This window comes from Lissotriton helveticus, chromosome 11 (assembly GCF_964261635.1).
Source record: "Lissotriton helveticus chromosome 11, aLisHel1.1, whole genome shotgun sequence".
In the NCBI taxonomy this organism is placed as follows: domain Eukaryota; kingdom Metazoa; phylum Chordata; class Amphibia; order Caudata; family Salamandridae; genus Lissotriton; species Lissotriton helveticus.
This window is the reverse complement of record NC_136072.1, coordinates 58,044,623-58,072,313: the sequence shown is the minus strand read 5'-3', so window position 1 is coordinate 58,072,313 and position 27,691 is coordinate 58,044,623. Positions and strand designations below refer to the sequence as shown.

Below are 27,691 nucleotides of genomic sequence, written 5' to 3'. Positions count from 1 at the left end.
CCTACAGCAGTTGTCCATAGGCCCAGCCTGAAAACAATATGCTCTTTGAAACTGTGGCTCCATATATAAAGTGTTAGAAAATAGTTATTTGCATGAATATAACTTGTCTTGGAGCATGGCATTATTTGAAACGTGTCCCTCATAATGTGCCCTCCTTTTTGCGCCAATTGTTTTCACGTGGGTAAGGGAAAGGAAATCTTAATTTATGACATTGTAACCTAACTCGAACCTAACCTTGAATTTTGAAACCTCCAGAAATATAGGCATGTTTGGTAAAGTACAGATCTCTTCAAATTGTAGGTTTTTTGAGTTTGACGAAATTCATTTTTCCCAGGCCCAACATTGACCACACATCCAGCAAAATCCAACTTCTTCAGACTATGTTTACAGTTTTAAACACTGGAAGGCCATCAATGCCATCAAGGCCATAAACGCACAACTCTCCGAGTTTATTGAAATTAACCACGTCCTGGAACTTTCCCAATCGTGCTTCAGAAGCAACTACAGCACTGAGACCACTCTCCTCGCCTCTAAAGATGACATCTGCACCCTCCTCGACTGATGCAAAACTGCAGCATCCATCCTCCTGGACCTCTCAATCACCGTCAACATTGTCTCCCACCACACCCTCTGCACAAGACTATGACGCCAGCATCTGTGACAATGCCCTAGAATGGATCAGCTCCTTCCTTACCGGCCGAACACAGAGAGTCAGACTTCCACAGTTCCACTCAGAACCTACAGGGATCAGCTGCGGAGTGCCTCTGAGAACCTCCCTGAACCCCACCCTCTTCAACATCTACAGGGCCCTGCTTGCCGTCATCGTCAGAAGCCAAGGACTCAACATTGTCTCCTATGCCGATGGCACCCAGCTGTTTGTCTCCCTCACCGATGAACCCACAGACCCCAGGAGAAACTTCCAAAATGGGAAGAAGGGAGTCACCACCTGGATGAAGGACAGCTGCCTCAAGCTCAACTCAGACTAGACCAAAGACCTCATCCTAGGCTACACCCCCTCTGCCTGGGACGATTCCTGGTGGCTCACAGCGCTCGGAACCCCTGCCAAACCACAGATCATGCACAAAACCCCAGCATCCTCCTAGACTCCTCGCCCTCAATGAACCGTCAAATCAGCGGCGTCTCGTCTTCCTGCTTCCACATGCTCTGCCTGCTTCAGAATTTTCAAGTGAATTGCCACCGTGTGCCCAGGGAAACAGTCATCCATTTCCTGGTCAGCAGCAGACACAATACTCTCTACGCCAGCACCACCCACCTGAGCCTGCCCCACTGCAGCCACAGCACCAGCCACCTGAGAGACCTCTACTGACTCTGGATCAACAAAAGAATTACCTTCAAGCTACTCACAGATGCCTACAAAGCCCTCCACAGCGCCGGACCTTCATACCTCAACCACCGCCTTTCCTTCTACTCACCCAGCAGACATCTCCGCTCCGCTGAAACTGGCTTTGGTCACATCCCGCAAATCTGCAGGACCACGGCTGGAGAAAGATCCTTCTACTACCTTGCTGTGAAGACCTGGGGAACTCTCTGCCTCGGCATCTCAAGTAATCACCGCCGCTGCCTCAGTTCAAGAAGTAGCTCAAGACCTGGCTCTTCAACTGAAACACAGATCCCCTAGCTCCTTGAGACCCTAACAGGTGAGTAGTTGTGCTTTACAAGAAACCTGATTGATTGATTGAAATACTAAACTGCTTCACACCTATTTTGTCACCTGCACTAGAATGATCAGCCAGATTGACCTTCAGCTCACACATATATAAATGCACTGGATGCACAGGTCCACTGCGCTTGTCAGCCACTCACTAACATTGCAGGTACCCTTCCCTAAAGTGGTAATCTTTCAATAAAGTTTCCTAATCCAGCATCCAGATGGGTTCTTTTTTGCAATTTCTGCAAATATAACATTGGTTCTAATAGCTTTCAAAGTTTCTTATAAGATACTGTGCTTAAGTATAATAAAAGATAATTACAGCCCATGTGTACTAGCAAATTTTCTCATTGACACAGAATGAAAAACCCTGTGATACACCAGCCCCTAAATTCCTTAACATATAGTAGAGAGGTCAGTGAAACCACATAAAATATAGAATTTTCAAAAAGTAAACCACTTTGATGTGTTTAACTTAAAGGAAGTGAAGAATCATACAGTAACTTATGAAAAACTAATGAGTTGAAAACATCGCCCAGTATCAAACAATCTAATATTCATACATTTCAAGCAATTCATTCTATATTGACTTGAATACATTCATTTGACTCTTTAAACAAAATCTTGCCTGACAGATTAGCCATGCCCAGTAGCCATGTACCAATTTGAAGTGTGTAAGTTGATTTTCTCTCCTGTAGTACAATTGTCTTTACCACCATTAAACCCTCTAACAATTATAGCTGATTTCATTTATGTATTTGTGACACAGTAGGCCTGACATTAAACATTTCTTAAGAATAAAGGGTAATATTTGCCCTTAGAATCATTTGTATCCTGCTGTTCATATTGTTTCAGCAGTTCATTGATAAATACAATGTATAAACATGTGCAGGTAGTCCCCATATGTCTTGTGACATCTCTAGTTTTCCCCATTGTCTAACAGACCTAATTTCCCTACCTTTTTTTGGTGCCTTGTAGAATATTTAAAGAAGAAGAATTTGCTGTGCCTCGTCTGTTTCTAAATTATCACTTACTTTTAGACAGTTTCCTCACAGATGGTAGAGGGCATGTCAAATGCTATTTCAGTAGTGTTGATCCATTTAAAAGTTTCAGCTCCATTCCAGTTCTAGGATTATTTTCACAAGAGATTCCCCAGCATGTCCAACTAGTATTAATGGCTCAATTTTGCTATTCCCCTTTAGATCAGATACAATGAAATATCTGTTCTGCTTCCCACAGGATTTCGTTAATTATTTAGAGGCTGTGTCATATCCCTGTGATAATGTTTCAGGTCAATCAGTGCTCCATTTTACCTTTTTCTGCAACTTTTATGTAAGGTATACAAGGTTATTTTTAATCCAGGTTTTAAAAAAGTATTTTCAAAGTTTTGGTCAATGTAGGCCTGCCCTCAGAATTCTAATGACCTTACCCAACACTGAAATTGTCTTGTATGTCAGGGCTTTTTAAAAATCTTTTGTGCAAGCTCGTAGGTCTAGGTTGTCTTAAAATTATTTTAACATATATTGTTATCTTTTAACTATTGCTGCACCTGTTATTATGAATTATTATAAATGATATTTGATGTAATATTACATGTGCTTTTTTGGAGTTTATTATACTTCTGATTAAAGCTATTCATTGATTGATTGAGCCAATCAATCCAGGCTAAGCTCCTATGGTAAATATACTGACAATGGGTTAACAATTACAGCCAGTGGCAGGATATACATTTAAATATAATTAACTACTGCTGCTGGCTGACCTGCCGCCAAGACTGGTGAAGTTCCCACTGTTAACAATTAATGCAGACATTGTGGTTTAATTTGAGGTAAATATGAATATAGTGTCCCTGACTTGGTAGGAAGCACTTCCAACATGTTTAGGATGCTAGATATTGTGGTGCTGAGATGGTAGTCACCCTTTGTGGATACCTTCCCTGAACCCACATCCACTGGTGAAAAATTTCCCAAACAGAAACAAGGTTTGGCATATTTTCCACTAGAGTTGTCTTTAATAATGGACTCTTTTAAATATGGATTCTGCAGCATTCACAAAGAAAGCTTTGTCTCCCAGTAGGAGTACTTTAAATGCGGTGGATTTCCACCCGGTGGCTTGGCAGAGAAGAAAAATCCACTACAATGGTAGTTGAAGGATCAGCTGCACAAACTTTAAGTGAGGACTTAAGGGCCTGATTTAAAGTGTGGCAAAGGGCACGTTGTCTGTCAGGGAGGAGGAGCAATTACCATCACCACCTGGACTGGACGACCACCCACCATATTTAGAGATCTAGGCTGGCCCTCTGAAGATCTCTCTTCCTTGAGAGGAGCCACATTCAATGTTGTTTCTTTGAAAGCCCTGAAATCTTGGTGGGTAGCTGCTGTATTTTAGGTGGGCTGCTCGGAAAAAAATGTTGTTCTTCAAAACCATACTCCTAAAGTGGGAGTTTTTTAAAAACAAAACTAAAAATTAATCATCTGTACAGTTTTGGACTTTCCTTCAATAGTGCGGGGATCATTTCTTAATTTTTTTCTTACCAGGACTACCTGGAAACAGAAAAAAAGCACATCAGACGGTCCACTCTGAATAGGGTGCATGGTTTGATGCACCTATACCGATGGCCCCAACTTCGTCTGCCAATCAGTGTAGGGTTCCCATTGGCAGAGGTAGTGGTGGCATTGCTGTTGGAAACATGATATTCTGTCCAACTCTAAATAAAATGGAGAAATTATCAGTTTACCTCACAGAGTACTCTGACAAATTTGTGGTGGAGCACACTCCCCACCAAACTCTAAATTGGGTCTAATTCCAGCTTAGTCGTCATACATAGTGGCGCTATCTCAAGGATAAATATTTCCAGAAACCTTATGTGACTTCCAAAGCTTGCGCTCCATGAAGACTCAAGCATATGTTAGGCCATATGCTTTCATTGAAAGTTTCCAGGATTATTCTCTTGCTGGTATATGCCATGGATGCACAGGCTGTGACAAGTTTGGCATAGTTCAACAACAAAAATGCTTTGTATTGTATACTTCTCAAAGCCGGGTTTTATGGTATATTGTTTAGATACGTTTTTTTAAGGGTAAATTTGGGATAATTGTTCTTTTCTGTTTGCTTCAGGAGTCATTGCGACATCTGGACACACCTGGAAACAGCAGAGACGTTTTGCCCTGTCGACCTTCCGAAATCTAGGGCTTGGGAAGAATGGTCTGGAGCATAGGATTCAAAAGGAAGCACAGCACCTGCTGGAAACTTTCAGCAGGGAGAAAGGTGCAGTATGATAGTGTTTGAAAGATTGTGGATAAACAAGCACTTAAAGAATGCAAGCTAGACAGAAATGTACATTGTAGATGTAGGGAATATGGACTAGCTTTTCAATCATGTTTCCCTTTTATTCATTCTTTTGTGCTCAGGTGGCACTTAGACATTGTGTTTTCACATGTGTCAGCAGCATTCTTTTATTATTAGTGTTTGCAGACCGAATAATTACAAGCAGTAGGGCCTTGGAATTGCTTTACCTGAAGCCCCAGTGGATACAACTTGTTAGTCTGCCTTGCTAAATTTAACCCAAAGTAAAGACTGCCTGATTCAGAGACTTCTGTGGAGAAAGATGGAGACGTCCTCTACTGACTCTACCTTCATTGCACCTCGGTACAGAGGGGGTGGTGATGGACGGAGCATCTGAACCAATCAAACACTCACACCCAGTCAAAAGATCTGGGTTTAATCCATCACCGTTCTTTAGCCCACTCTGCCACCCCAGTTCAGACATGGCCATATGCAAATCAGTCTGACCCTGTGCCTCATGGGAACAGTCCAGCCTGAACTGCCACTGGGTGTGAGTGTCTGTTGACTGGGTGTGAGTGTTTGATTGGTTCAGATGCTCCGTCCATCACCACCCCCCTTTTGTACCGCTTTGTTCGCCATAATTGTGGCAGGGTATGCTCAGACGTGAGTCCCTTGCTCACTTTGTCACTGAATTCAAGCAAGCCTGGCTGAATACGGCTGTAATACTAGAAAGCGGTCCCAGTAAGCTTGAATACGGTCCAGGGAAGGCATGGTTTGGCAGTTCGGGCTGGACTGTTCCCATGAGGCACAGGGTCAGACTGATTTGCATCTTGCCATGTCTGAACTGGGGTGGCAGAGTGGGCTAAAGAACAGTGATGGATTAAACCCAGATCTGTTGACTGGGTGTGAGTGTTTGATTGGTTCAGATGCTCCGTCCATCACCACCCCCTTTTGTACTTCATTGCACCTCAGCTACAACTCCAGCACCATGGACTAAAAGAGGAAGAACCTGCTGGAGGAGGCTTTGTGGAGCCTCTTCCATTCCAGCTGCCTGACCGTGGAGAGGAGGCAGAGTTGCACAAATGAGCCACAAGGAGCATGACAGCTCCCTCTATGAAAAGCCTACCAGTCCTCCCACACTTGGTAATTCATGGTCAACCCCACATTAGACAATTCAACACACCTGAGAAACATTGAGTGTTAATGTTGGTTAACAGAGTTTGGTGGGACAATATATCCAATGCTGCTATCCAGTGAGCAAGAACTGACTAGTTATTTGCTGTATAGACCGACCTACAGGGCACAGAATTCTAGGAAGCTGCTCCCCTGCACCACAGTGAGATTTTACCTGAGCTTTAATTATTTTATTTTATTGTGAATTCTTCCATTTTTCCTTTCTGTAGAGGACCCTGTACTGCATCCCTTAGAGTGTCTAACTCTGTGTGTAATGGATTAAATTGTGTTTTGATTAAAATACTTAAAACAGTAATTGGACTGAACATTATAATATTGCATTTAATCTGTGATTGTTGAGGGCTAAGGTTCTACTTCAGCTCTACCTACTTGAGATGCCTTGGACTGCTCGCTACTGTGAGAGTCAAGGCCAGAAAGAGGTGCAGTTGGCCCAGCTTACAGAGCCATCGTAGGAGGTACACCAGTGGCGAACAACCTCAACCACCTTGTTTTGGGCCCGCTTGTCCCTGACTGCTATGCACCCCCTCCAGGATCTGAATGTTCTGGTGTCATCGTTTAGTCAGTATCCAACATATAGTAAGGTGCAAATAAGCTAAAACTTATCCCATTAATCTATCAGCCTGATTATGACTATGGCGCTCCATTGGACCGTCATATTTGCTGAAAGCTAAGTAAAGACTGCCTTTGCCGATTGTTTGCACTTTCCAATAGAGGAGCAAAAGCCGAAATGCCTTATCAATGGTCCCCGTCTTTATCCTAAAACCAGCCTGATACTGGGATAAGATTGCATTATCGTCCATCCACAGTAGGATCCTCTGCAGCACAACTCTGCAGATGACGCTCTGTAGAGCATTGATCAGGCTAATGGGCCTATAGTTTGAGGGTTCATCTCTAGCTCCTTTCTTAAAGATTGGGACCCCCTCTGCGCCCTTCCAAGACTCTGGGACTGGGGCACCACTAGCCATTGCATTGGACAAGATTAAAATATAATGGGCCCAGTTTGGAATGTCAGCTAAAAATAGATCCCCCGGTCTGCCATCAGGGCCTGCAGCTTTGGATCGCACTATTCTGCGTATTGCGGCCTCTATTTCACCCAAGGTGAAAAAAGCATCCTCCGCAAGGATGCAGTAGAAGTCAGCCGCCTCCTCTGTGGGCATGTCTCCAGAGTTCTATAGAGCTTCCAAAAGTGCTCATACCATTCCTGATCAGTGATAAAGTTAGGGGGTGATCAGGCTCCTGAAATACTACCCCAGGTGACTGAGGACCAGAATGACTTAGAGTCCTTCGCTGTGCTGGTTTCCTTAGGCTGCTGGTAGACCTAAGATGTGCTTCTAATTGGAAATTAGTTGCATCCCATAGGGCACACTAATAAATGAAATCCTTCTTCAAATTCAAACAATAAAGTTCATTCAAGAACGTTTTAGTTGATTATTTGCATTTTATTCCATTGATTTAGAAATTGATTTCATTTCTTCATTCTTATTTGAAAATAAATTCACATTCTCAATATTGGCTCCAATACATTTCGGGCCAGTGCTCTTCATCTGGGGGCATATCTACAATTGAATTAACATAGCTGATGATTAATACATGAGGTCATCGCAAACCTGAACATTAACATATTGACGATATTCATGCGAAAATGATGTCATGCTTAGTGAAAAAAGTGTCAAATGTGATGTGCACAACGTAAAGTGGAAAGCGTGGTGAGCCACGCTTTTCACTTTAGGTTCAGTGTGCCCTATGGGATGCAACTAATTTCCAATTAGAAGCACATCTTAGGTCTACAAGTTATATATCGTCACATGGACAGGAGACGATACCATAGGAGCACCTACTAACTATATAAACCCTCCACAAACTTATAACTCACCAGGCTGTGCACTCGCTAACAAATACCAGGTTCCTTAGGCTGCTGCCAGCCGGATTCATCCCAAGCCATTTTTACTGTGCACAAGGTAGCCTTGTAGCGTTTCCTAGATGCTTTAATCAGAGGGCCGTTCTTAGCTTTGATTGCGATAGATAGAAGGGATCGTGCATGTCTACAATCGTTTGTGTACCACGAATATGTTCCTCCTGATGAGATGCTGGACTTCCGTTCCGACCTAGGGGCTAAAAAGTATGAGCTAAGTCAGACAAAAGTTCACGAGTGAGCCGTGGCTACATCGGCCATTACACATTTGCTAGCAGCCAAGGACTGGAGCTCGGAAGTGCCTACTAATAGTGTAATAAGGTGACACTGGAGCCAGTTTGGTAGAAAGCACAGGAGGTATTTATTGAACAACCTCAGCCATCAAGCTAGAAGCAGCAACTGCCAGTATCTAGAACCCCCATGTACTAGGTTCCATGTCAGAACACCAGAACTGGAACCTCGATACATCACAATAGGTCATGCTAAATACCTTTAACCATGTGTTCTTGTAAAGTGACAATTTGTACAGAGTGTTCATACTTAAACAAAGAGGATTATGGTTGCTCTCTGCTGTTGCACCCACTTTCATGTCTACCAAATCTCTACAAAGCCTCACATCAAGAAGAATGTAGTCGATGCTGGATGGGCAGCTGACTCTGTTATACGTGTGTGTCGTGCTTGTCCGACAGGGTTCTACCATTCACTGCCCTCAGACCAAACTCAACATTTAGGGTTTTTTGATAAGAAAGCCCTTGTGTATGTGTTAAGTGTTCATGCGATAGACATACCCTTGCAAATCCTCATGTCCATGCAAGTAGCGCAAATGTGTAGGTAAGCCAAGGTGCTGACCACTGCATATCCATTTATTCTCCGTGTAATCAGTGAGTACTTTCCCTACCATCGGATTCAAGTTGCTTATTCACTTCATATTTTTCCATTGTTTTGGGCCACGGTTCAGGTTGGTTTTGCCCATTTCATTTCTCCTTTTACTAATTGTTTTCTTTTTGTTTAGGGAATCCTATAGACCCCTCACAGAGCCTCGTCCATACTGTGAGCAATGTGATTTCGGGTGTAGTTTTTGGACATCGATTCTCCATAGAGGATCCCATCTTCCACCAGCTCTTGGAGGCTGTCAATCTTACCATCAGTGCTCAGAACTCCTTACTCAGATGGGTAAGACTCTCAAGTTTAAAATTGAGTCTATTAAGAGAAAAGTAACAATACATTAGAATAACAAAAAGCAGCTGTTAAGTTGGGGGATAAGAATGAGGGAAATAGGCACATAATTCAAAGAAAACGTTGACTGATAATAAGTATAATATATCAGTTAAAATAAATAAAACATGCATAGTAAAAACATAAGATGATCAGAAGTGGGAAGTCAGGGAGGCTGTAGAACCTCCTGGGTGTTGGGTGGAGGGGCAAAAGACACAATGGCAGAATGATCAAAGAACCGATTATGCAGCGTCAAATCGATGATTATGACAGGCTCCATACCATCACGCTTTAGATGATAATTTCATAGAGTCTTTCCAGTTTTGAGTGATTTGCTGGAAGGCAATTGCTAATAATAGGTCCAATATCTTCATGTTAGATGAAACATATACCCAAATGTTAGATATACTTCCTAAAAATAAATTAGAAAGAGAATAAGATATACTGGGCCCGATACACAGAACTAACTGAAGACAAAATCCTAAACTTACTACTTTTGGTATTCACAGAAGTTAGGATTTTGTCTTAAGTTTGTCTTAAGACAGACTTAAGACAGACTTAAGACAAAATCCTAACTTAAGTCTGTCTTAAGTTTGTCTTAAGACAAACTTAAGACAAAATGCTAAATTCTGTGAATACCAAAAGTAGTAAGTTTACGATTTTGTCTTAAGTTAGTTCTGTGAATCGGCCCCACTGTAATGAAATATAGAATTGATCTGGCACCAAACCTGTGACCAAAAACACAACTGGAGGAACAAGTAAAAAGGACTTTCTTTCAAACCAACTGGTTGCATCGAATAAGTCCAGCAGGTCTCTGGGATGTCCTGGTTAATCTTATGTAGGAACTCAGGTCTCAGGAAAAGAATATTATAAATAAAAACAAGTGTTTGCGTTGTGTTGGTCACATGGGAGGATTTCCTAATCTTAATCCAAATCTGTTTCCAAATAGATATGGGCAAAGTGGTAGACAGGCCCTTATCCTATGCCACTTTTGTATTAGATTTAGGTATATTAATAAAGATATCCAGTAGGTGGAAATAGATGTTGGAGGCCTTAGAGTGTACATGTAAAAGATTAGCCAACTGTAAAGGTGTAGAGATGATGGGTATAGAAATTGATGTGAGATTATTGCATGCGTGAGAAATGATATTTTGTAGAGTGTTAAACTTACTGCAAAAGGTAATTGGGAGACCAAACAGTGTCTGAGCTAGTTTAAAAGAGATAGGGGAGTCTTTTTCAAACAAAAGTGTTTCTGAAAATGGGAGTGTTATGCTTTCGAGGTTTACGCATGAACGTTAAGAATTCTTGAAATGAATAAGGAGATGTAAATGTGCATTCTAAATCATCTGACAATTGAGTATATAATAAGGAGGGTTCAAGCTTGGCAGTTTTGGCTGGACTGTTCCCATGAGGCACAGGGTCAAGACTGATTTGCATATGGCCAGGTCTAAACTGGGGTGGCATGGTGAGCAAAAGAATGATGGATTTAACCCAGATCTCTTGACTGGGGGTGAATGTTATGATGTGTTCTGCATTCCATCCATCAATTGTGTGTCTTTTGCTTGAATTGACTCAGGACATACAAGGTTTTTGTTATTCCAAAGAAAGGAAGAAAGTGTTGAATTAATTTTATTGTACGACTTAAGAGGGATAGTGAGAGGAATGTTAGAGAGCGTAAAGAGGTTGAGGGAACCAGCATCAACTTGTTAGTGTCACATCGACCCCACCAAGACAAATGGAGAGGGTGCTATCTACTGGTCAGGAAAGTGATTTTTGAATGCAGATGTCAATTTTATTTGAGGCTGAAGAAGTGAGGGATTTGGTGACTTCTGTAATTTTCAGCATGAAAATCAAAAAAGCAGTGTGTGGATGTACAGCATCACATAGACAGTAGCATATAGGTATAGGTCCTCCATGCGCAGGCACTGGCGTGTGGATGAATGATGTTGCTCTGTTTGGATGGGCTGTCACAGGGAAAATTGACTTGCCTTAGTGACTAAACGCCTTATCCAACCACCACTGACGCTGACAATGAAAAATGACTAAGCCATGAGTTCCTGGCATATGGAGCCTGGCCCTTAGCAGTGTGTAATGAGTCTATAAACCTTGTAGGTAGGCGGGACACTGGCACGACAGAGCATTAGTCGTAATGAACAGTGTGGCCAAACCCAGTACATGGCACCATATTTATGCATAATTTTATCGCGACAACTGCAAATGCACACTTGGTACTCCTTGTTATATTAAAGTAGAGAAAGTAAAGAAAGCCTGCTGAGTCTACTGGCAGCCAAATCTGTTACATTATTTGAGAGAGGTGTCAGAGTCTGGATTCTTCGCTTTTGCTTGCATTGATTTCATTTAAAGTGAAAAAACAAGTCTTTATTTTATTTACACCACTATTGCTGAAAAGCACGTCAGTTTTGTGGAGCCTCAGACAACATAAACGTTAAATGACCTGCCTCCACCAAGGCATCCTCCTATCCATGTTTGCTCTTTTGTTTCCTATTATTTCGAAAGAAGTAATTGGTCCATGCTCTCGGGGAGGGCGAAACACAGGAAGAGGCATGACGCATGCATGGCATCGACAAATGGAGAGAACGAGTATTAGAGCAACCATGGGAGGTCTATGGGCGAGCTGAAGCCCACATAGTGAATACATGTCTCTTCAAGACAGCACATGTGCTGTCTATGCCGAGACCTAAAAACTAAGAAAGAATCAAACAACAACAGTGAACATCTTGAACTTTGGTGGGTTATTTTCCACAGGTAACTGTTGCTAAAGGTCAATGCCAATATAAGGATGTTATAGGGGTAAAATGTGCTAGGAACGTATAATAGGAAGCCAAGAATAGTAACTTGTGACATTTCTGGAGGATGTGCAAAGAACTTGATGATGAGCCAGAGGAAGACTTTTTATAGGTCATAAAATAAAAGGATACAATTGTGGAATGAAAAATTAAAATGATGCTATTTTACCCACCAAATCCTATTGGAGACACCATGAGATCACTAAACTAATCTAGTGACTCTGGACCAGGTGGGGTATCAACAGTTGTCATTAATTATAGTAGCAATTTGTTTTGCTGCATTCCCAAATTCGTGGAGAGGAAATCTATAAATCAATTAAAATGTTTAATGTACACAAATTTGAGTCCCTTAAATTACAGCAATAAGCATTTAAAATATAATATGCTACATAGAATATTTTTTCAAAATTTTTGTTTTTACTAGGAATTCTTGCATGAAGTCAGGAACATACTGAGCATGTTAACTACTCTTTCTGCCTTATATACAAACACATTTAAGCGCCCCATTCGGAAAGTAGGCAACAAATGATAGCTACCTTTTTATTTGGGAAGAGTACTGATCCAAACAGAGATCCTATTAAACAAACAACTGAGTGCATCATTGGTATGCACTACTTAAATGCAGATGGTGCAATATTCCTAGGACACCATCATGAAACACTCAGGAGTTTGGGCCCACAAGTCAGCTCTGGATTGTCTTTAAACACTAATTAAGAGAATTGACTCTTTCAAATTGCATCAAGATTGTACTGGAAGTAGGGCCATAAAATAATAACCTGGATGAGCAGACAGAGTAAGCAATGAATCACACATAAATGGGGATAAAAGCAATTGTTTTTAGCTAAAGATTGCTGTAAGAATGTATCACAGGGCCAAGCTCAAATACAAGAGAGAATGTTTTAAATATGTATCCACCATGATGACTGAGTTGATGTGAACAGCTTGTGAGCCAACACGAGGTTAGGTATAGTAAACCACATGGCGTACATCTCCACCTCTCGACACTGTTGGCCTTTCTCAATCAGCAACCATTGCGTGAACAGGCATCATTAGTTCTGAAGAGCTTCGTTGCTACACTTCAACTCACTTGGTCATTCTTTAGCCACTTATTTCGAAGCTGATACTGCCTTGTCACCATTCTCTTCTAATGGGGTCCACCTGCACAGCGATCAAAAGACCGAGGGCCATATTATCAAGAATAGCGATAACATTATCTCTGCTTTAGCGGCAGGAAACTGCAGCTAAAGCAGCGATAAGGGGCTTGATAATATGCCCGTGAGATTTCCTATGAAAGCCCAGGTTTGATGTCCTTCACACCAGAACCTGGGCTTCTATGGGAATTCTCATGCGCATATTATCAAGCCCCTTATCGCCGCTTTAGCTGCAGTTTACTACTGCTAAAGAGGCGATAATGTTATCACCGTTCTTGATAATATGGCCTAAACTGTTCCCATAATTTGCATCGAAGTAAAGCCTGCCTTGTGTACATGTACCACCCACTTCAATTCAATTACTGCATGTACCCAGATTATCCACCTTGTAAGAAGTTCTTGGCTTGAGCTTTAGGTATTACTCCTTCATCACTTTCATTGAAGCTATATTGTCTAAGTTCATCTAATTGTAGGATCCTTGAACAACAAAGACCAGACTATGCAGAGTGATTTCTACACCTGCCAGCAGAACAGTGCAGTCTGTAGATAGCAGGACTGGTGTCATGATGTTTATATGTTATGTTTGGCGAACTGGTCCGTTTGCAAATGCGAAATCTGTTGATATGTCCGGCCCTAAATATAGTCCTATTTGGCTTGCAATGCTTGTTGTTTTTTTATGTGCTTGCATAGGTGCTTTTTTTCTATTATGTCTACAAATAAAGCCTTTGCAACATATTACTGTCTCAGTATAGTATATTTTTATCAAATCCATAAAGGATAGGACCTCTATATAAGATTGTTAATAATAGTTCAATTCATGTGAAGTAAAATAAACTATTATGGCAAACACTTTCAGGAGGATGATTAAAAACTATTGTTATTTATAGAATGGAAACACACACTGTGACATTTTGCAAGAGTAATTTACTTTCTTGCATGGAAATAGGCTAGTATTGTGCTTTCAGAGGGGAACACCTCTTTCACTTAAGACTAACAATAGACAAAAAAAGATTAACAATAACAGGCAAATTGGAGAAAACAATTAAAAATAGCTGCTTTTGTTAAACAAAAAAAAAAGAATGACTTTGTTTAGTAAATGCATGTGTGCTATTAGGAAACGAGTATCAAAGAAATGTGAGGAAAATGTGGCGATTCAGAGTACTTTGCACTCCTGAGGCATTCCAGTGGGGGCGGAAGGATACACCCAAGCAGCCAATAGGAAAATGGTGCAACCGAAATAATATTGTCGGCTGATTCAGGATGTGTTGCCATGTCTACAGTCAATGGCCAAAGGTTCCAGAGCCAAAGAAACCAGTGGCTGAATGAGGCTGACCCAAAGTGTCTTTCTCTGTCCATATATTTTCCATGGATAGTGGCACAATAAATCAATCAATCAAGGCATTTGTATAGCGCGCCACTCACCCGGAGGGTCTCAAGGCGCTTGGGGGGGGGGGGGGGGTTGGGGGGGGGGGGGGGTTTGCTACTGCTCGAACAGCCAGGTCTTGGGTCAGGCGGAGGTGGATGGGAAGGGAGTTCCACGTCTTGGCCGCCAGGTAGGAGAAGGGACAGGCACCATTACATGTATAATCTCACATGCTTTGCCTATGACTTTTTATTGGTGATAGCTGGCCTTCAGACAGAGATCCTCCTGCAGGTGTGTACAGTGAGTTACTGTTAATTGGACCCCCTTACTCTCTCTGGAAGGTTTCCCTCAGGATGAGCACTGACTGTGCATCACCACTTTTCGACACACATTAAATGCACTTCCTGTTTATTTTTTCCTTTCTTCCATGCAAATGTGGGAATGCACTCTTACAGCAGCACCGGATTACACAAAGGGACAAATAGTGCTCAGGAGCCCAGAAAATGGGACACTATCAGCAATTCAGATCATTCCTCAATGATGCATTGGGTAATTTTATTTACCCTGAGTTTCCCTCATCTTCTGATAACATCTATGTTTGTCCTGCAGATTTATGATCTTTTCCCACAACTGATGAGACTTCTTCCAGGACCCCATCACAATGTCTTCCAGCACTACCACATTTTTCTTAATTTCATCGAGAGAGAGGTCAAGAATCACAGGGAAAACCCAGAAGAAAATCCCCAAGATTATATTGGCTTCTATCTGGATCAGATATCAAAGGTATGTTATACTAAATGAGGCTTGACTGCACTGATGCTTTTGGTACTGTTTCCTATTACTACAGTTCAATGTGCTCCTATTGAATAATAAAACACAGTGTACTAACCATGTCTTTGTGTGAACCACTCATAGACCCGAGATGACCCCGGTTCTACGTATACTGAAGAAAACATGGTACAGATGGTGGCTGACCTTTTTCTTACTGGGACAGAAACTGCCACTACTACCCTGCGTTGGGCATTGCTCTACATGGTGGCTCATCCAGACATTCAAAGTAAGACTGTGCAAGACGGTAACGAGACAGAGCGAAAGGCGTGGAAGGAAGATAGAGAAATTCAGGGAGATGAGAGGGGGGAGGGGAAAAGAATGACATAAAGTATTAAATTGATCAGAGTGCAAGAAAGAGACAGAAACTAAGAATGAGAATGAGCGATATAAATATATATAAATGCAAAAAGAACAATTGATGGACAGAAAGCTGCATAGTGTCAAACATTCACCCCAGTACAGAGATCTGGGCCTAAATCCATCGTTTTTTTGCCCCCCCATGCTATTTCAGTTCAGATCCAGCCATATGCAAATCAATCTTGACCCTGTCCCCCATGGGAACAGTCCAGCCCGGACTGCCAGGCCAGGTCCTCCCCGTACTGGAAACAAGCATCCTGGGACAGGTTTTGTGACATCACCCCTCAGCAGCCAGGCTAGCTTGACTCCACTGGCACGGTGAGCATGGGACCCATGTTGGGCACACCTGTCCCACTCAGTGTGACAAACGCTAAAAGAACAATTGATGGACACAATGCTGCACAATGTCAAGCATTCACCCCAGTATAGAGATCTGGCCCTAAATCCATTGTTTTGTTGGTTCCCATGCCATTCCAGTTCAGACCCAACCATTCCGTCTTGACTATGTTCCCCATGGTAACACCCCAGCCCGAACAGCCAGCCTGGCTGATGAGGTGTGTTACCCCGAAACTGGTCCCGGGAGGCTTGTTTCTGGTACAGGGAAGACCTGTCTTGGCAGTTCGGGCTAGTCTGTTCCCATGATCTGTGACTGGGGGTGAGTGTCTGAAAAGTTTCAGTGCGCCATCCAGCTCTCCATCCATCATCTCCATGTGTTTGCTTTGTTTGCCCTAAGTTGGCAGGGTATGCCCAGATGTGGGTTCCTTGCTCACTTTGCCACTGGATTCAAGATATCATGGCTGATGAGGAGTATTACCCCGAACCCGGTCCCAGGATGCTTGTTTCCGGTCCAGGGTAGACCTGGCTTGGCAGTTCAGGCTGGACTGTTCCCATGAGGCACAGGATCAAGACTGATTTGCATATGGCTTGGTCTGAACTGGGGTGGCTAAGTGAGCTAAAGAATGATGTATTCAACTCAGATCTGCAACTGGGGGTGAGTGTCTGAAAAGTTTCAGCGCTCCGTCCATCATCTCCTTGTGTTTGATAAATATATATATACATATATATATATATATCCTGGATTCTCTTCGCCCCTCACTCTCGGCAGAAGTCACAGCACAGCAGCAGGTAAGTCTTTCAAAAAACTTTTTATTTTATTCACACACCATGTGCAGGATGCAGCTCATCACAAAACGGACGGCCTACGCGTTTCGGCTACTCTAGCCTTCCACTGGACCATAGAGTCCCAGTGATCTAGACCTTCATTTATAGTGCAATGTGAAAGTACCCTCTTCCATGTCTGTTAAAAATCTAGACCAACAACCTCGCTCATTTTACATGGTTTCTTTTAGACGCCATTATTATTCAACATTTCTGTGAAGTACACATATTGGCAAACGTCTGGGCTTATGTATAGGTATATACAAATATATACATATTTACACACCTTGTCTACAATTTGGGAACAAGCCAACGATTTCTCATATCGCCTTAGTGAACTCAACATTGTTATTGGACACGATGAAGATTTGCCCAACTTTTCTACCCATTGATTCATATGAGGTCTTCACAGTGTGCAACAACAATTTTTATGAGGATAAAAAATAGGCCCATTGTATATATATATATTTATATATTTATATATTTATATAAATACTTAACTTACATACTGCTTATAACCTTTCATATGAAATCACTCATGATAATTTAAATGAAGTCATTAAAAGCATCACTCACAACATTTGAAATGACACAATTGCTGACATCATGTCATGATACCAGTACTGTGCCCTTGGCCGTGCATAAGGTGGTTAGCCAAAGGCCAAACCCAGCCTCCAACTCTGTGTGAGCGACCAGCTCACATTGTGCTTCAGTCAGGCCCTGAGCCTAACTCCCAAGAGCCAGACTTCTGCGCATGTCAGCAAAGTGGGCCACAGGACTTCTTCCTAATTTCTGCAAGCAACCGTGGCCTTCAGCCATGCACAGCAGAGGTTTAGTGCCAAGACCTGCATCCAACCCTCCACTGGTGGCCAGGCCCCACTATGCTGTGCATATCTCTATGCACGGCAGGGGTTGGCTATAGGGCCTGGCCTTCAGCTATAACCTGCATCTGTCAGGCCCTCTGCTAAGACCAGGGATAGATTGGTGGCATAACAAAACTCGAGTGCCCCACTCCCCTCTCCAAAATGTACATCAGCCCTCCCCCCCCCTCCGCCCCCCCCATGCTCCAGATCCAGTCCCAGTGCCAGAGGGGACCCAATGCTGGGCTCCACCCGCTCACACCGGGGAGTCTGCAGGGGCTTTTGTTGCGCCACTGGGCTACACTACCTAACAGTAAGAGCTTGTTCTCTACAGAGACAAAGCAATTCAAGAGAAGGAGTTTAACACACATCAGGGAGTATCCGAAAACATAGAAGAAGCGGATAGAAGCTGATGAATGGAGAACCATGAAAGGTACTGGAACTGGGATGCTGGCTATGAACGGGGTAATGCCTGCATTAGATAAAATAAGAAAGACAGCATAAACGCAATACGGAAAATCATTGGATGGAATTAGAAAGTAAGCAGAGGAACAGACAAAGTACTGTAACTGATAGTTTGTATGCTCTGTGGAAAATGAGCACTGTGTAATGGATAAGACCTCTAGCACAAAGACAAGGAACAGTTAATCTCACCGGTTATTGGAAGGCAACCAACATGTCCTATGGTAGACGCTCACTAAATGAATCTCTGTGAAAGAACCACCCTGCTTCAAAAGTCACTGGTAATCTCTGTTTACAATAACTAAGAATTTCACATACACACAAGAAAGGGTAAAAGCAATGGAGCAAGAGAACTGGATATTTAGGAAGAGAAGGGCTAGAATCTAAGAAACAAGAACAGGACAGGAAGCATGCAGATCAAGGAACACCGAAGTACATAAGGAGGAATCTGGACACAAACAAGTTAAGGACTAAAAGCATGCAGACAGAACTAGGAACACTGGAATTCAAGACAAGGATTCTGAATACACAAACAGACAGGATTAGAAGACCAAGAGACAAGAACAGTACAAAGCACACAAAAACTAGAATAAGACCTTCAAACAAGGCAGAACATTACACCAACATTCTCACAGTGTCTCAGCATTAAAGGGCCCTGCGTCCAATGCACAGTGTATGGCCAAGTCCCACGAGGCTTGCCTTTTTTAAAGTTTATTTGTTTAGGATTTGTAGATCCTATAATAGGATGTATGAAGCCCTTCTTTCTCTTGGACCTTCAATGAGCTCCTTGTGTAGGAAATCAGGTTTTTGGTTGACTGGGGTGTACGACTTGGTCAAACAATAGCGACAATCCTTGTTAAGGTAAGGCACAAGCCAACCCCAAATTAACCTGTGCTCACCGCCTTGGTTTTTTGGCATAGAGCAGCCAGGCTTAAATTAGAGGCAATGTGTAAAGTATTTGTGCAACACTTCAAACAGAAAACCAGTTAAAACACACCACAAAATGAGTCCACAACAGTAATAGAAAAATAGAGTAAGCTTTAATAAATAAAACAGTACAGAATGGCAAATATCCAATTAGTAGAACTAGAGTTATTGAATGTTTAAGTTTGTTGTGAAAATTACACCAAACAGCACAAAGCGCCAATTAGAGATGTCTGATTATGTCAGACCGGGACAAAGTCACAAGTTCAGGCCGATGGCAATTGAGCATTAATGGCTACAGGGACCCCGTTAAGCCCCCTGAACAGAGTACCTTAAATCCTAGTTGGGGAGCGTTGCATGGATCCGTGCCAAAGATGCGCCCTGCAGCTGAAGCCATGCGGCACTTCTGAGATGCAGCGCTGCCAAGGACCTGCTGCATCATCATTGAGGATCCTGTGGGTGGGACTTGCAATGCCAAGGCTGGTGCAAGGGATGTGGCACACAACTGGCAATGTGTTGGTTCCGAGGAACTTCTAGGCTGTGATGTGGAGTACGGCGTCATTGTCGAGGCTGCCCCCAATGAGAAATGAGAGGACCCGCGCTGTGAATGCACTATGCCATGGAGGCGATGCGTCAGTTCCAAGGACTGCGGTGGGCGATGTGGGTCTTTGTAACAGGTCCAATCCATGCAGCAGCGGCGATGCATCAGTTCTGCTCAGGGATGTGCCGCTCATCCGAGGAGATGCATCCATTCTGCTCTGGGATACATCACTCAGCAGAGAAGATGTCTCCATTCCGCTGGCAAGCCACTTAAGCCAGTGGCAGCCAGCACAGGTAAATGCAGAGCTACGGGGCATGGCAGGGCAGGGGGTAAACGACAGGCAACAAAATAGGTGTTATTTATTTATTTATTTATATTCCGTCATCTATCGACGTCCCCCGCTTCCACCCCGCTTTACCTGTGCCGGTCACCGCTACCTTAGGCCCACTTCCAATGGTCCAGGACAGGGGTGGGCCCACTTGGCAAGGATGACTCACAGATGGCAGAGTCTAGGTGCAGGAAGCTGAAAGACTGGCTTCAGATCAGGAGGCCAGCCAATTAGCCCCTGGAGTCACTCTGGGGTAAAACGCTCAAGAGCTGCAAGTCCAGTCATCACCCTGGCAAGAGGGAAGCAGACAGAAGATCATCACAGCAACGCCGGGATCCAGCAGAGTGCAGTCCAGTAGAGTGGCAATCCTTCAGCAGCACAGCAGATTATCCACAGGTACAGAAGTGTACTAAGGTGGTGGTGTTTGAGGTCCTTCTTTTATACACAGTGGTGCCTTTGAAGTGGGGAGAAGCTTTTAGAGGCATGCCTCTAAAAGTGCACAGGTGCCTTGCCTTCCTTCCCCTGGCTCCAGACTGACTACATGGTGTATGCAGCCCTATGTATCAGGACAGGAAACAGTCTATTCAAATGTAAGTGAGGCTGTGTCCAGTTCCTTCCTCCCATTCTGCCTGTGATAGCCCACTCTGTCACACCTAAGCTCCCATTGTGTGTAGCTGTCTAGGAGGAATAAACAAAGCCCAACTGCCAACTACACCCAGTCATGTGACCAGAGACAGGCTGCAGACACCAAATTGCAGCAGGCAAGAAAATGCCAATTTTCTAAAAGTGGCATTTTCAGAATTGTAAATTAAAATCTGACTTCACTAGAATTTGGGATTTTTTAATTAGGATTTCAGAGACACTAAACTTAAATCTGTTATATTTTCCCATTTGGAAATTACACTTATGAAATGTAATAGGGTAATCCCAACATCATCCTATGGGAGATATAGGCCTTGCAGTAGCAAAAACGAAACTACATGCCCTGCTTTTTAAATATATTGCATCCTGCCCACTGGGCTGTCCAGGACCTACCTTAGGGGTGACTTATATGTATAACAAAGGAAAGTTTGGGCCTGGCAATGTTTATTTTGCTATGTCGAAATGGCAGTTTAAACCTTGCACAGAGGCTCTGCAATGACAGGCCTGAGACATGTTTAAAGTGCTACTGAAGTGGGTGGCACAATCCGTGCTGCAAGCCCGATAGTGGTACAAAAGGGGGTGGTGATGGACGGAGCATCTGAATCAATCAAACACTCACACCCAGTCAAAAGATCTGGGTTTAATCCATCACCGTTCTTTAGCCCACTCTGCCACCCCAGTTCAGACATGGGTATATGCAAATCAGTCTGACCCTGTGCCTCATGGGAACAGTACAGCCCGAACTGCCAAGCCATGCCTTCCCTGGACTGGAAACAAGCTTCCGAGGACCGGTTTCTGGCATTGCAGCCGTCTTCAGCACGGCTTGCTTGAATCCAGTGGCAAAGTGAGCAAGGGACTCACGTCTGAGCATACCCTGCCACACTTATGGCGGCCAAAAGCGATACAAAAGGGGATGGTGATGGACGGAGCATCTGAATCAATCAAACACTCACACCCAGTCAAAAGATCTGGGTTTAATCCATCACCGTTCTTTAGCCCACTCTGCCACCCCAGTTCAGACATGGCTATATGCAAATCAGTCTGACCCTGTGCCTCATGGGAACAGTCCAGCCCGAACTGCCAAGCCATGCCGCCCACTAGTAGCATTTAATTTACAGGCCCTGGGTATTTATAGTACCACTTTCTAGGGGCATATAAGTAAATTAATATGGCAATTGAGTATGAGCCAATAATACCATGTTTTGAGGTGAGAGCACATGCACTTTTGCGCTGGCTAGCAGTGGTAAAGTGCTCAGATTCCTAAGGCCAGCAAAAACAAGGTTAGACAAAATGGAGGAAGAAGGCAAAATGTTGAGGGGAAGAGCACGCTAAGACTGACAGGTCTAAAACCGTGGATCTGGTTTTAGATTTGCAGAACTCGCAAATAGACCAGCATAGGTACATGAAGCTTGCCAGGGTTTCGTGGTTCCTATAACACGTGTACTTTATTGATGAGGACTGTTCATGAAGCTTATGTTCAGTTCAGGTTTGGGGGTCTTGAGGGGTGGGGCTGGGGAGTCAAAAATTCAGCCCCAAGTTCCACAAACCCTGAGGCACAATTGGAACAGGAATGTAAACAGAGAAGATGGAAGCTGTGACAAAAAAGAAGTGGAGGTGGACAAATAAAGAGCTGCATAGAAAGGGATTAAAAGAAATGCATAAAAAATATTGATTAAGAGGGAAAGAAAAGGGCTGAGAAAAAGCTACAAAACTATGGGGCATATTATCAAGGGGGTTTATCTCCGCTTTTTTGGCTTTAAAAGCCAAGAAAGTGGAGATAAAATTATCTCCCTATTACCTAGCTGTCGCTATCACCAGTTAGCGACAGCTAGTAGGAGATAGCGACCATCTTGGGCCCCGCTTTGCATGCCAGTGAAATGTATCACTAATGACATGCAAACTGGGCGTGCCAAGATGTCGCTAACATCGCTATCTCCTATTACCAACTTTTGGAGATATTTGCGCTAAGCGCGATTATCTCCAAAAGCTAACACCTGCCCTGAGCAGTTCTTAGCCATGTTATCCAATGGTAGGTGGATAACATGGCTAAGAGCATTAGCTCGGTAATGCATGAATATTGCTGACTTTTCAGTGATATTCATGCATTTCGGCCGATTTTTATCGCTTAGGAGATAAACCTTGATAATAGCAAGGTTCCTAAGCGATAAAAATCACCGTAGCTCGGCGATAAAAATATTGCCGCTAAGCCAACATAGCGATAATTATCGCTAGTTGTTGGTAATATGCCCCTATATTTTACATAGTTGGGAGAAGAAGTAGCAAACCAGAGAAGCGAGGGATACAAATATGTCAGTAAAAAAGGTTAACAATGGGAAGATTAAGCAAAGGATAGAGCAAGTGAAGTTCTCATTACATATTTAAAGTTAATAGTGATTAAGGAAGAAATTCTGCCCAAATTGTAGGAAGTAGTGTTACATTAAAACTAGGCTTAGCTGAACTTTTTGTTACGCTGGCGTAATCCTGAGAAATTTCTGGCATTTCCGTAATGTTTGTGTTGCGATATTACATAATATGCCACGCCATACAATTTCACAAGCATTAAGATTAAAATCGGCTCACTGGAAATAGTCCAGAAACACAACTGCTGTGAACAACACCTGCTTGCATTCTCTTCACAACAGTTGTGTTTTTGGCCTATTCTTTTAGCATTAAATGTGATCTTCTTGCTTCCAAAATTGAACACAAGAACACATTTTGCACTAAAATAGAATGCTAAATGCTGAATTTGTAATGTCATGTAATTTTTATGACATTTCCCAAAACTATGCAAAAAGAATGCAAAAAGAATCTAAGATTAGTTTGCACAGTCCTATCAAAAGTTAAACCTGCACATTCAGGATATTTTCTAGACATTAAGGGCCAGATGTAGTTAATTCCTATTTACCGACTCTTAAATACCGACTCATACCGAATCGGTATTTAAGAGTCGGTAAATAGGAAGGAGGCAGATGTAGGTAAAAAATTACCGAATCTGTAAGAGTCGGTATTTACCGAATCTGTAAATACCGATTCGGTATTTCACATTGATTCCTATGGGCCTTGAAGCCCATAGGAATCAATGTGAAATACCGATTCGGTATTTACAGATTCGGTAAATAACGAATCCTGCAAGGGTGCAGGGGTGTCACTTTGACACCCTCTAGCACCCCAAGTGCAGGCATGTGTGCCATGTGGCACACAGACATGCCCTAAGGGCATGTCTGTGTGTCACATGGCACAGGTGTGCATGCACAGATGTGCATGCACACCTGAATTCGGTATTTTACCACCCAATAGGATTGGGTGGTAAAATACCGACTCTTAAGGGCCTGTGGCACTCTTAGGAGTGTTACCTACATATGGATTTACAGAATCGGTATATTTACTGATTCGGTAAAATACCGAAGTGGTAAATTTACCGAATCTGTAAATATACCGATTCTGTAAATTCAGACCCACCTACATCTCAAAAGCCAAATACCGGTCGGTAACGGCCGAAATCGGCCGTTACCGACCGGTATTTGGCTACCTACATCTGGCCCAATATGTCTAAGAAAAGACTTTGGAATAAGAGGAACACACATTTACACACAGTTATTCATCACTTAAGACCAAAGACTCATAATGTCATGAAAATACCACATCTAATAATTACCTACCTGTGGTATGAATAACTCTGGGCTGAGACATTTTAAGGCATGGGAAAAGTGTGCATGCAGAGACATTTAAAATAATCACCTGGTTTAGCACTTTAATTTACTGTGTGCCCCTGTTTCTGAAGGTTAAGATAGTAATCAATATTGTTTGGAATAATGTGTCCTTGAATTAACTGAAAATGGGCAACAAATTTAAAGTTAGTTCAACCAGTGCCCACAAAATATACCTTTCCCAGAGCCCCTTAAGTTGTCCCTTACTGGTCTGGTGTTGCTGCATCGATTTTCACACCCACCTCATAATTAGAACTTAGGGGCAGATTCTGATGCTGTCAGAAACGGCTCAGACCATTCTTTTACATAGCATGCCATTACATTGCATTTTCAGAAACTACCTTTACAACGAATTCCATTACATCGCATTATACCTTTACAACGCATACCATTACATTGCATTTAAGGTAAGTGTTGGATAGTATAGGGGTAATAATTAATGTTCTAACTCCAGTGAGTGCAAAAGTAGGGTAAGTGTCAAATAGTTTAAGGGTACTATGCGTCGTAACGGTATGCGCTGTAATGACTTGCGATGTAATGCCTGCATTGTAGTGACATGCATTGTAATGACATGCGTTGTAGTGACATGCAATGTAATGGCTGCGTTGTAATGGCATGCGATGCAAAGGATGTTGCGATGTAATGACTGCTATGTAAAGGTAGTGTGATGTCATGACTGTGTTGTAAAGATTGTTTCCCGTAGGATGTTCCTATTCCATGAGGATTGGAAAAAAGAAGCCACCTACATGTTGAATGAGCATGGGGCATGGTATCCGAGGCACTGTAGTGAGCCATGATCCAATACGGTTTACAAATACAGATCCCTCTCTTGCTCTGTTCCCTTCCAGGTGAGGTTCAGAAGGAACTGGATGCTGTTCTTGGACCCTCGCAGGTCATTGAGTATGAAGACCTAAAGAAGCTGCCTTACACCAACGCCGTGATTCATGAGATCCTTCGCTATGGGAATATTGTCTCTGTGGGGATTCCTCGGCAAGCCTTGAAAAACACAGAGATCCAGGGTTTTCATATTGAAAAGGTAAAAACAAGGTACCTTCAGTGTCTGTCTTGTTCTCAATTCCAGTTTCACTCTGTCCCACATGCACGTAGAACCCACCTGCAGCAGCCTTAAATGTAAATGTGTTTGAATACTGATGGCACAATTGTAAGTCTCCATTATGGAATTCAGTTTGATTGTCATCAAAGGGTGAAGGTATTTCAGTGGCCTAGGAACTCATTTCTAACATATTCTGAAATTGAAACCATTTTAACAAAGAATATGTCTTTAGGAGGCAGCAGGTGCCATATTATTTACAAAATAGTTGATTGAGCCACATTTGACACACAATAGAACATTTGACTGACAATGCCACTTCACTCATGTATTTTGTAAAAGAAAAAAGCAGCAAATGATGCATCAGCAGTGACTCAGCACAGCTGGGGAAGGGGTTCCTTCCACCTTAGGACTTCTAGAAACTGCACTAAAGCATTATGCATGGGGGAAGGGGACGGGGCGCTCAGTCAGGCATGCTTTTTGTCTGGTCACAGATAACTGATCACAACCAGTTCGAAGAAGAACAATTTTCCTGGTTTTTCAGTCGAGTTGTTTTTCTCATTTTTCTTGATTCTGATACATATATATGGGGTTTTCCATAAAGCTATCTGAAGGCGTGGACATTTCAGATATCTCTTCCTCTGACCCACCCTTGGGGTGTAAACTTTAATTGTCGTTGTCAATGAACCTCAGGCATGCATTTGACGTTGAAGTCCTTAATTTCCTTAATTTAGTGTTGAGCAGCTACAGTCCTCTATTTCAACGTCTCTGCTTCTTATGTCATCTGGATCTTTTTTGACTTAGGAAGTCTCCTTTACTACCTTCAGCGCTAAGTCGTTGAGTCACTAGTCTTGGAGTAAATCAGGAGCCTATCTCCGGCCTGGTGATATACAAAAAATGAATTCATAGAGAAAGGGGATTACAGAGCTATCTTCAAGACACCAAGTTCTACTCTTAATGCTATTTATTCACAAACTGTGGTTCTATGTCTTCTTGATGATAAGCATCTTGCTGAAACAGTTTCACATAAACCCTATCAAACCAAAATGCTTTCTCAACAGTTTCAAGATGGACAGTGTTCAATAAATTGACAAATTCAACTTGATTAATCTCTGAAAATGTTTTTTTTATTTTTAATGCAATCCCATATGCCCTTTTTCTACCTGTTTCTCTTAATCCATATTCTTTTTTTTTGCTGAATGGGTGCCTAATCAGTAGATTTTCTAAACCCACTTCAAATATGACCCCAGCTTACCCAGAGATTTTGAGCCAGATGTAGCAACGTTTCAGGCAGCAATTAACAATGGGGCCACCCAAAAAGCCACTGGGCCTGGGTAGATAATGTTAGAATAAGATAATATCCCAGTGGAAAGCAATTTAAGAAAGATAGATGTGTACAAGAGTTAATCCGTTGTATCTGAACAAAGTCAAGCACCACTATACAATATAACAACCATATAAAGGTGCACAGAAAAGTGAGGTTGTAAGCGCATGGGAGGGATTGTGATGAAGGACAGTAGTGCGCATATATATATATGTATCAATAAATTGATATAAAACTATCTAGACAGTTTCCTGCCAAAAGCATTAGATAACAAATCATAACATAATTACAGATATAAGTTCTCTGTCATATATGTATAGTGGTGCTATTTTCTTAATGTAGTATGAAAGGCAAGGTGCGGGAATGCACTGTATTAGCCACTAGCAACCCGTCCCGACGTTGCCCGGGAGCAATTAGGCTTCAGGGCTCCCTCCCGCCCCGCTTTTGTAACCTGCAGACGTCACTTTTTCCTCCTGTAATTTACTTTGCTTCAGGGCCCCCGCCCGCCCCACTTTTGTAACCTGCACACGTCACTTTTTCCTCGTGCACACGTCATCCACCCCCTTCCCTCCACTCCATCCAAGGGACGCAGGTATTCGTGAAGGAAATACTCCTCTATAAATATAATCTCCTATAGTGAAGCAAACGCATCTAAACAATAACATATTCACCGCTGACCGTTATGTGAGCAAACTCTCCCCTTTTTGACAGAAGGTGGCCTCGTTCGAGGGGGTACCGTTTTTCTCCTGACCGTGTGTAGGCCTTCGTTGCGCACTTTGTTAACGGCGGAGCACAGAGTTCCATTGAGAAGAGCATGGGATTATCCTACGGAAGCCGAGGTGGCTCAAACTTTTACAGCATCTAAAACCCCTCTGGCTACACGTCACTTTTTCCTCCTTTTCCTCCTGTA

The 27,691-nt window shown here is 42.7% G+C and overlaps 1 protein-coding gene across 2 annotated transcripts in view; it reads left to right on the top strand.

The window, feature by feature from the left end:
- Positions 1-27,691, top strand: part of LOC144791898 (cytochrome P450 2J2-like) — a 203,004-nt gene that overhangs the window by 150,484 nt on the left and 24,829 nt on the right. For both annotated transcript variants that reach the window (XM_078666693.1, XM_078666692.1), the window contains 5 exons: positions 4,787-4,936; positions 9,073-9,233; positions 15,206-15,379; positions 15,512-15,653; positions 25,255-25,442. In XM_078666693.1, coding sequence (XP_078522819.1) covers positions 4,787-4,936; positions 9,073-9,233; positions 15,206-15,379; positions 15,512-15,653; positions 25,255-25,442 — 815 coding nt within the window. The remainder of the gene's footprint in view (positions 1-4,786; positions 4,937-9,072; positions 9,234-15,205; positions 15,380-15,511; positions 15,654-25,254; positions 25,443-27,691) is intronic.